Genomic DNA, 9,889 nt, shown 5'->3' on the forward strand with positions numbered 1-9,889 from the left:
CTTTCTTATAGAAGTTGAACCAAAACTAACTTAAGGCTTAACTGGGACGACCATTACAACACCAAAAAAACAACCTAGTATGAATATAAAGGAGTTAATCAAGCTTTTGAAGACCTGTAAAAAACCATTTAGACCATAAACCACATAAAAAAACATAAATCATCAAGAAAATCTAAAGACCATATATGACATATGAAAAAAAAATGAATACATACATAAAAGCTTGATTAACTCCTTTATTTTGAAGACCGGGAGTTGGGATTTACCTGCAAACCAACTTCAGTGCTAAAACTACACCCAAAAAAGCAAACAATAAAAATATATTATCTAAATCTACTTTTTCTATATTATATCAAACAATTTATTTCATTTCTTGTGGCATAGTGCAACCAACAGATTTTGTCATCAAAGAACGATCAGTTTTACCTTCTTTATCCAGAGGGTATCCAACAAAATTATCTCTCTTGTAATTTTGGTTCCTATGGTTAACCTTGCAATTAGAAAAAGAGAAATAATAATATATATATAATAAAATAATAGACTGGATGTAAGAAATATCAAATAAATTAATAGGTTAACCATCTACCTTTTGAAAAATGCTATTACCATTTAACTTTCTAGGCCCTAATGATATTATTCATTTAGTTTACAAAAATGTTATTACCATTCAACATGCTAGTACAATGACAATCCCCTTTAGTATGCAACATTGATCCTGCCTTCAAATATTTTAAGAACTTTGCATCTAAACATATATGTAAGAAGATCCACATTATGCAAAGTTTATTAGCCCTCCAACAAATACAATATACTATAAAGTAAAGTGGCTAAATAGGTAATTAAGATTTTTGTTACCAAAACATGAAGTAGTTATATTTAGACTTTAGAGAGAGAAAGAGCAAAAGAAGATTAATCAGGAAAGCATGCTACTTATTTTCTAATTAGATGCTCCCTTAAGGCCTATAAAAAACAAATGCAACAATATCATGGTTAATGGATAGTTTGATTCATTCAGGTTACATTTAAGGGTAAAATTGATATTGTGACTAATTTACTAAATAAACCTAAGACACATAATGAGTCATAAAAAAACACATCCCACTACAAATGGTCACAAGCAAAAGTTATGCAAATTCCTGCACATAAATCCATATGAATTTGAAGCAAAAATTATGGTTAAATGTTAGTAATTTTTTTTACTATGCAATCAAATCCTTTCGAAATTATGCATCAAACTGTTAAACTTAACCAAAAAAACAATATTAACCCAAAATAGGATTTCACTTGAAACTTAAAAAGACCACATTTGAATTAAGAATCCAATTCTAGAAATTGGAGAAGGCTTTGAATCTTGCTTCACATTACCTTAATTTCTAGCTAGTTAAGAGTATAATCCTAAAACAAAGAAACAAAAATAAAAGATCAATGAAATCACAAAAGATGTAAAGAGTTACCTAGTTGCAACCCTTCAAATAGATGAACTTATAAAAATCCCTATACACAAACAGATTTTAGACCCGTGTCTAAAAGTACAATAAAAAATGGACATAAGTTTATGCTTATTTTATTTTGGTAAAATATATCAAGTCCATATCTAAATAAAATCCATCTCTCACAAAGCCCTAGCTGCTACCTAATTACTCTCAACATCTCATAGCAGCTCACCCCTCCCTAGGCTAAGGCATCACAACACAGGCCACTCTAGTCCTATTAGCAATACCTAGCCTACTCTAGCATGCAAACACATCACATTAATAATAATTATCACATAATATAAAGGTATTTTGGGAATTCACCGTTCGGGCGCTGGCTGATCGTACACACGTTTCTTCCTGGAAAATCTTTTACTCTTAGAAAATTTTGGTTTTATTTTGAAATATCTCTTCCATTCCTCAGTTTGAGTTCAAATACCCCCGTAGGTGTACCCGAATCCCTCAAACCAAGGCTCTGATACCAATTTGTAACGCCGAAAATTTCAAACAAAATTTTCAATTTTTATAAAACATAATTCCATCGATATTCATAAAAACAACCATTTTAATTATCCAACAAAACAGTACAAAATCCCAAGATCATAATATCAAGCTCCGAACGTGTGTGTATACGGATCAAGCCGGCGCCTTCCCACGGTCGTCACTAGTACCTGAAACAAATAACATCAACACTGTAAGCACAAGGCTTAGTGAGTTCCCCAAAATACCACATATAACACATATTAGCCACTCTAGGCTATAACTCTATGGGTCCGTGCACCCAAACTCTGTGAACCCTCAGGTTCTAACTCTGATAAACATGCACCACATAAATCACATAGAAATCATGCAGTACAACACACAACATACAAAGCATACAAATACTCTATCACATAACCCTGGTTACCTACTCAAGGTAAAGTATAGTGAGAAGACTCACCTCGCGTATCTCGGTACCTCACGAATCCTGGAAATCCCTCGTGCTCGATCCTCCGAGCTCTAATCCTCCTATAACATTATATGCTTCTAATTAACACTTTATATCTCTAAGGTTGACTATCAATAAGGAGTCAACACTGGTCAACTCTGGTCAACGGTCAACGGTCAACTCTGACCGGACTCGGCGAGTACCAAGGCGACTCGGCGAGTCTGGGCGTATACACCAATTTCCCTGGAATCCTCCCTTGACACGTCGAGCATTCACTCAACTCGACGAGTTCCACCTGGCATGAGTTGTGGGGCCACCACGACTCAACTCGCCGAGTCTCAAAACAACTCGGCGAGTCCAGTTTGACTCAATCCACCGGTCCATTCTGACTCCCCCTTGACTCACTGAGTCCACCCTCCCCAACTCGGCGAGGCCACTCACTGTGTGGTCGGGCAACATTCATGCTACTCGCCGAGTCTGTTCTTCGGACTCGGCGAGTCCGTGCCATGCACTGACTCAATCTTGCTCTAAAGGTCAGATCCAGTTCATTAATCCATAGATCCAGTCCCTCCAAGCTCATTTAGCACGTAAAGTTACAATCTTGATGCACATACAACCTCTATATGACCATATATGATGTTTTTGACTCATTTACTACAACACAAGGTCATGGACTCCATTGTCATACATAAAGCTTGATGGGTGAGGCTCTCTGGACCTCTATGGGTCCAGATCCATAACCTCAACTCAAGGAGGGAACCAATGGGCACCAAATCATCCCATAAATGACCATCATGAGCCCTAAATTGCATAATGCATCACCTAACAGAAAATAGTCCGAGATCATACCTCTAGAGTGATGATCTAAGCTCCAAATCCACGAAATAGCAACCTCCTTTGCTTCCCCTTGCCTAGAGTCTCCTTCTTCTTGCTAAATAACACACACAAGGTCAAGAAATGCTCCTTTCTCTTCACAAATCGCCCAAGAACACAAGGGTCTCTCACTGAGGGTTGGGTGAGCACAAATGACGGCCATAAGGCCCTTTAAATAGGCCTCAAACCCGGAAATTTAGGGTTTCACTACACAGCGCAGACTCGCCGAGTCCATATCCTGGACTCGCCGAGTCCAGGCGCGCTCCATTGCCCAAATCCGCGTCCCTACTCGGCGAGTCTAAGCTCCAACTCGCCGAGTCCCCCCTCACAATACCACAAAATTAAATTTACAATATACCTGGTAAAAATCCGGATGTTACACACATAAGCTGAAACAAAATAAAGATAAGGTTTATCGTGTTCTATTCAAAAGAAGCTTTAATAGCCAAAACATAGTATTGCGCAATGAACAACTCTAATCTAAAGCTTTGTAAACTAAAAATTGGACCCTCAAATCCCAAGATCAGATGTATAGAAATGAACAACAACCGGTTCTTGAAAGGATACTTAAAAAAAAAAAACCAATGACGTGTTCAATCTTTAATAGAATAAGAAACTAAGCATATACACAAACATTTTTGAACAAATACACAGTTGGAGAAATGAAAGAAAGGGAAAATGAAGATCTTTTTCGTCATCAAGAGAAAGAGAAAGACCAATGATGCGATTTTGTTTGGTGGTGCGCACTGCGTAATAATGGAGCACTGGTAGTGACAATGGATGGTAATGAGCCGGTGACGATAGAGCATGAAGCATGCATAGTTGATGATGACAAAGCAGAGCATGTAAAGAGGGATGTGAAGTGGTGGTCGACGATTGAAGTGAATGCGAGAAAGGTGGGCCCTATAATGGAGAAAGATTATTGTTGATGGATGACATCCAGGGTTTCAGATTTTGAAGAATGTTTTCACCAAGGAGAGATTTTGACGACAATGAAGGAAACATTAGCTAGGTATTTAGTGTCAACCGTGAGATAAAAGGGTCGAGAAGGGAAGTTAACTGATTCAATTGGCTAAGGTGATGGAATACAATCTTATCTGAAAATTCAAAATCTGCAATTATAACTTTTGCAAATGTTGACCAAGATTCAGTATTTCTTAAGGCATAAAGTGATTGTAAATATTGCATTAAAGATTTGTACGACTTAATTTTCATGATTTGATCAAAGATGCTTTATAATATATATATATATATATATATATATATATATATATATATATATATATATATATATATATATATGAGATTTAAATTGGTTTTGCTATAATGTTGTAGTTGATCTTAACTTAGTTTCTTGATGGTTGTAATGATGGTGGATGGTTGAGAGGGGTGGTGAAGTAACGATGGAAGGTGGTGTTTGTAAATAGATGTGGATGGTGCATTGCTAGGAGGTGGGCGGTGTTGGCTAGAGTAGATAATGTTGGCAGAAGAAAACAAATGAGATATAATTTAATGGTAAATCGTGTATAAAAAAAGTTGAACGATAAATCGTGTACAAAAGACAACATTAACGAGTAATACCCAATTAAAATGATCTTTCTTGAACAAATTGGATGAGTTTAAAGCTAAATCATGTATAAAAAGTAAGAATGTGACTAAATATTTACAAAAATGATAGTTTCATTACACTACAATGTCTTATTCATATTATTAGTAAAAATATATAAAACTATAAAAACATATGTAAAAAAATGATATTTTCCTATTTTCATTATTATTACAAATTTATAAAACTATAAAAATATATGTAAAAAACATAAATTAAATATCCTGCTACTTATTTTTCTTACTTATCTTCCTATCATTTTTAGATGACAAGTGTAATAAAAATTTATTAATTTTATTAAACATGACTAGTGTCATAATCTTAAATGTGTATAAGGATGACATGATAAAAAATAAGAGAATATTTGATTTATGATAAAAAAAAAACATTGACATGATAACAAGTGGTCTTGGACCAAACATTTTAAATAAGTGTATAATTGTATCGAGTCGAGTGTAATTGAATACTACTAAGCTTGAAACTTGACTCGACTAAAGCACTCGAGCTAGAAACTTAACCCTAACCTTAATTTTCAAGCCCTGTCATAAACTTGATAAAACAACTTACCACTTTTGAGCTTGACTCGATTAATTATTAAAATAGAATCAAACAGAATTAAATTTCAATATAAATCTGATTACATTTCCATTAGATTTGGCTCAATTATACATAAAAGGTAAAAGTATAAATATAACTAAACTCGATTAAACTTGCAAATTTCACTTACTGAATATTTCAATAATCGAGGTCGACTCTATAATATACTTAAATAGCTCGACCTCAGTCTTCAGTAAATTTGAACCGAGACGATTTAAAGTATTTTTCAAATTGGTATTAAGTATATCATAAGCGATTAGATTACATCCCCACGTTTAGAACGAATCTCAAAACAAAAAGTTATAGTTTTTAATCAAATCATTAGGTATTGCATATACATTGATGAAGGATTAAATAAATAAGTCAATAAGCAAATAAAACTCCAAAAATGCATTGTGGTATGTACATACGTTGTTGACTATGATATGGTCAAAGTCCTATTATCCAATATCCACCCATGGTTCAGCCACATCATAACAAAATCTTGAAGGACACTTTCTCATCCATAAACTATGAAAACCAGATAAGACGATAAGCCCCATATCAATCCTAACCAATAACCATACCTCTATTACTACTTGCCAACAGTTCTCTCCACCGTTCCTCCGCCACCGCCATGGCATCTCCGACCTTAATCACCCCGACCACCTCCACCCCTAAGCTCCTCCCACCCATTCGCTCCAAGCTCTCATCACCCTCCTCTTCCACCACCACCGCCGCCACTACTCATCGCCGAAACTTCTTGTCATTGGCTGCCGTAATATCCCTCTCCTCCCCGCTACTTGTTATTCCGGCTGCATTGGCGGCTTCCGATGAAGAATACACAAAAGAGACCCAGGAGGTTATCCAGAAAGTCAGGAACACGATCAACATGGACAAAACTGATCCCAACATCGCAACTGCGGTGGCTGAGCTAAGAGAAACCTCCAACTCCTGGGTGGCTAAGTACAGGAGGGAAAAGGCCCTGCTTGGAAGGTTATCCTTCCGGGACATGTACTCAGCCCTAAACGCCGTCTCCGGCCATTACGTCAGTTTTGGTCCCACCTCTCCGATTCCAGCAAAGAGGAAGACCAGAATACTTGAAGAGATAGATTCGGTGGAGAAGGCTTTGTCGAGGGGAAGATAGTGAGTATCAACTGTATTGTTACTTTTTTTTGTATAATATTTTAAGTTTTATATATATGTTATCATGAGGTTTGTGATACAATATTTTACACAATGAGCAAAACTGTCTTCATGTGAATTATCATTGAATAGATCCTTCATCAGTTGAAGTATATTGATAAATGTTATGTTTAACTTGATTGGCATCTTCCATTGTAGATGCAGTAGCATCACATGGCCTAATAATAATGTGGTGCTGTGGTAATGAAAAAGACAATAGAAAAATGAGTGAGAGAATATGATCAAAACCATAATAATGAAAGATATGTGAAACTCACAAGTCATGATTGATACAGAATAATTTGAACGTGATCCTTCTCTAAGTTGCTCATGTACAATGTTCTTGAACTCATTGATAAGTCATGTCATACATTCATTGAGTTGCTTTACAAAAGGTGGATACCTAACTAATTGGCAGATGTATGCATCCATAGCTCCAGGAACTAGCAGAAACATATTGCAAGTACTCTTTCTCTAACACAAACTGATGTTGTAAGAAAATCATTTAATTACAAATAAGGTTTGAAAAGGTTTTACACCTTGATGGAATTAACAAGGAGAGAAAAAGATCAGAGGTATATATACAATATCTATCTCATATGATCTTTGTTTAAGAAAATAATGTTTGGGAAACAACAAGAAGACTTAGGAGGCTATGTGTTTGTTCTCCGAATTCTGTGGGATTTGGCAAGAATTAGAAATATATTCAATTGCAGTCCGGTTTAGATGCAAATGAGTATGCACCTAATTAATTAATTCGGTAAGAATTCAGAAATACTGAGACCCGTGGATTTCGAAATTCCATCCTAAAACCCATGAAATTCAGTTTTCATGCATTTCAGTCATAGTTAAAATTACTCAAATACCCTTCTCAGTAAAGAATTTCATAATTACATTGTTATCTCTCAGGCCCACATAATAAGATACTGTCCATTTTGGGCAACATGTTAAGAGAGTGATCAAGACTTTATATGTTTGCTACCCACAAGGTAGACCTAAGTACATTCATATCAAAAAGACACATTTTTTGATGCATGACATATCTCATTTATGTAGAAATAAAACAATAAGCTCATTAGTACTCTTAATTCCTATTCAAGCATCAGGGATTGTTCGAATAGAAAATGAGAGACATAGATCATTCACGCATGTCAACCATTCCCTAGTTCTGAATTATTTTTACACATAAAGAATAAACTTCCATGATTCTTTTCCATGAATTAACTACATTTAATAATTAGTTGGATTCAAGTTCTCTTGCAAGAACTTGAGTAAGATAGTTGTAGATATACGCTCAATCAAGTACTAGACAAGTGGGATCAAGTTTTTGTTGGTGATTTTAGTGTTATCAATATATTTTGATGTGATTATTAATAATAATGGGCAAGGTTGTAGAACTCGTTACTTGGTACCTATTTGGCCGACTGTCGAGTAGCGAGTACTAGGGAGTATTCGGATTCGGTAATTCATAGAAAAATACTTTTAGAGAAATTATGTATATCAAAATCATAAGTTGATTGAAATATATAACAAAATTAGATATATACGAATACACAAAAACTGAAAAATCATATAATAGTCTCACTTCGTGAATACTTACTACAAATTTTAGATATATATGTAGTAATAATCATATGTGTGTGTGTGTTAGATAATAAATCGTTGAGTTGGCCAAGTTTTATAAAACTACTTGCTTCAGTAAGGGCCGATCGGGGAGTACTCGGATTTTGTAACTCGCATCGGCAAGGGCCGAGTAAGGAGTACTCGGCCGAGTAATCGGCCAACTCGGTGAGTTTTACAATACTGGTGATGAGATAGGTCGAGCTCCATTTACTAACCGAGTTTGGAGGTGCAGGGTGCACACTCGGTGTGATAAATGCGAACTCGTGAATATGGGGGTCCGAGGGCAGCACCCCTGGGTGCAGGGTTCCAAGGGGGAGTGCCCCTAGCAGGTCCAAAGGGCAGAGCCCCTGGTGGTGGTTATTCTTCAGACCCAATACGGGGTCCAAGGGGCAGCGCCCCAAAAATTATCCAAGTTAATTGATATATTCTTTAGACCCAAATTCTAACATTTAAAATATGTGATTTTCTGTGAAAGAATATCAATGGTAGAATCTGTTAAAGACACGACTTCCAAAATCAGGAAGTTGGACAAGTTTGAAGGAACTTATTTTCACCGCTTGCAGAATAAGTTGCATTTCCTTCTTGCTACCCTGAAAGTTGTTCGCTTTTAAGCATTCTTGCACCAGAACCAATGGAGGATGCAGCTCTTGAACATACTAGAAGAAGATTCAAATGGGAAAATGATGGTTATATCTGCCGTAGGCACATTCTAAATAGTATGTCTGACTCTCTCTTTGAATTCAAATACATGGCAGAGGATGCCTCAAGCAAGAAATTCCGTGTCAGTAATTTTAACAGTTACAAGATAGTGGATTCAAGGTCAGTCATGGAATAGTAAAATGAACTCATGAGGACTTTCGGACAATTTGAACAACACAAAATCCAAATGGATGAATCCATTTCTGTCTAAAGTGTTATTAACAAATTGTCCCCATTATAGAAAGACTTCAAACACACACTAAAACACCAAAATGAAAGGTTGTCTCTGGTACAACTTGGCAGTCACTTGAGAATTAAAGAGGGTCTTCGGGCTCAAGAAAGTGGCAAGGAAAAAGAAAATGAAGTTTTTGGATCTTCAGTGAACATGGTGGAAGATGACAAAGTCAGAAAAATAACAAAGGGAAAAGGAAGAATAAAGATGACCATCACAAAGGCTCAAACAAGAAAGCAAAACCTGTAAGTTAGAATTGCAACAAACCTAGTCCCATGAAATGAGATTGTCATTTGAAAAAGAACAAAAATTGTGCAAGCACTTCTGGACAAGGATCTAATGATCAAGGTCCAAAACCACAAGCTAAGAATTTTATTTCTATAACTACTACTACTGTTATATATATATATATATATATATATATATATATATATATATATGTATGTATATATGTATGTGTGTGTGTGTGCGTGTGTGTGTATGTGTGCGTGTGTGTTCAAGATGATGATCATGCATGGTCGAGAGACTCGAGGATGACGAGTCATGTGTGTAAAGATCGCTCTTGATTCAAGGGTTATGAAGTAGTTGATGATGGGTCGGTGTTGTACATAGGAAACCATAATAAAGAACCTGTTGTGGGTTGTGGTTGTGTTTCTTTATATTTTAGTTTTGGAAAAAGTCTTCTTCCTAAGAAT

At 35.8% G+C, this 9,889-nt stretch overlaps 1 protein-coding gene across 1 annotated transcript; it reads left to right on the plus strand.

Moving 5' to 3' along the window:
• The first annotated feature begins 6,009 nt into the window (after positions 1 to 6,009).
• PSB27 (photosystem II family protein) lies at positions 6,010 to 6,719 on the plus strand. The gene has a single exon (XM_078984057.1). It carries the CDS (start codon positions 6,093 to 6,095, stop codon positions 6,600 to 6,602), a length of 510 nt encoding a protein of 169 aa, XP_078840183.1. The 5' UTR covers positions 6,010 to 6,092; the 3' UTR covers positions 6,603 to 6,719.
• Positions 6,720 to 9,889: the final 3,170 nt, after the last annotated feature.

Source organism: Lactuca saligna, chromosome 3, assembly GCF_052625555.1.
Source record: "Lactuca saligna cultivar CGN05327 chromosome 3, ASM5262555v1, whole genome shotgun sequence".
In the NCBI taxonomy this organism is placed as follows: domain Eukaryota; kingdom Viridiplantae; phylum Streptophyta; class Magnoliopsida; order Asterales; family Asteraceae; genus Lactuca; species Lactuca saligna.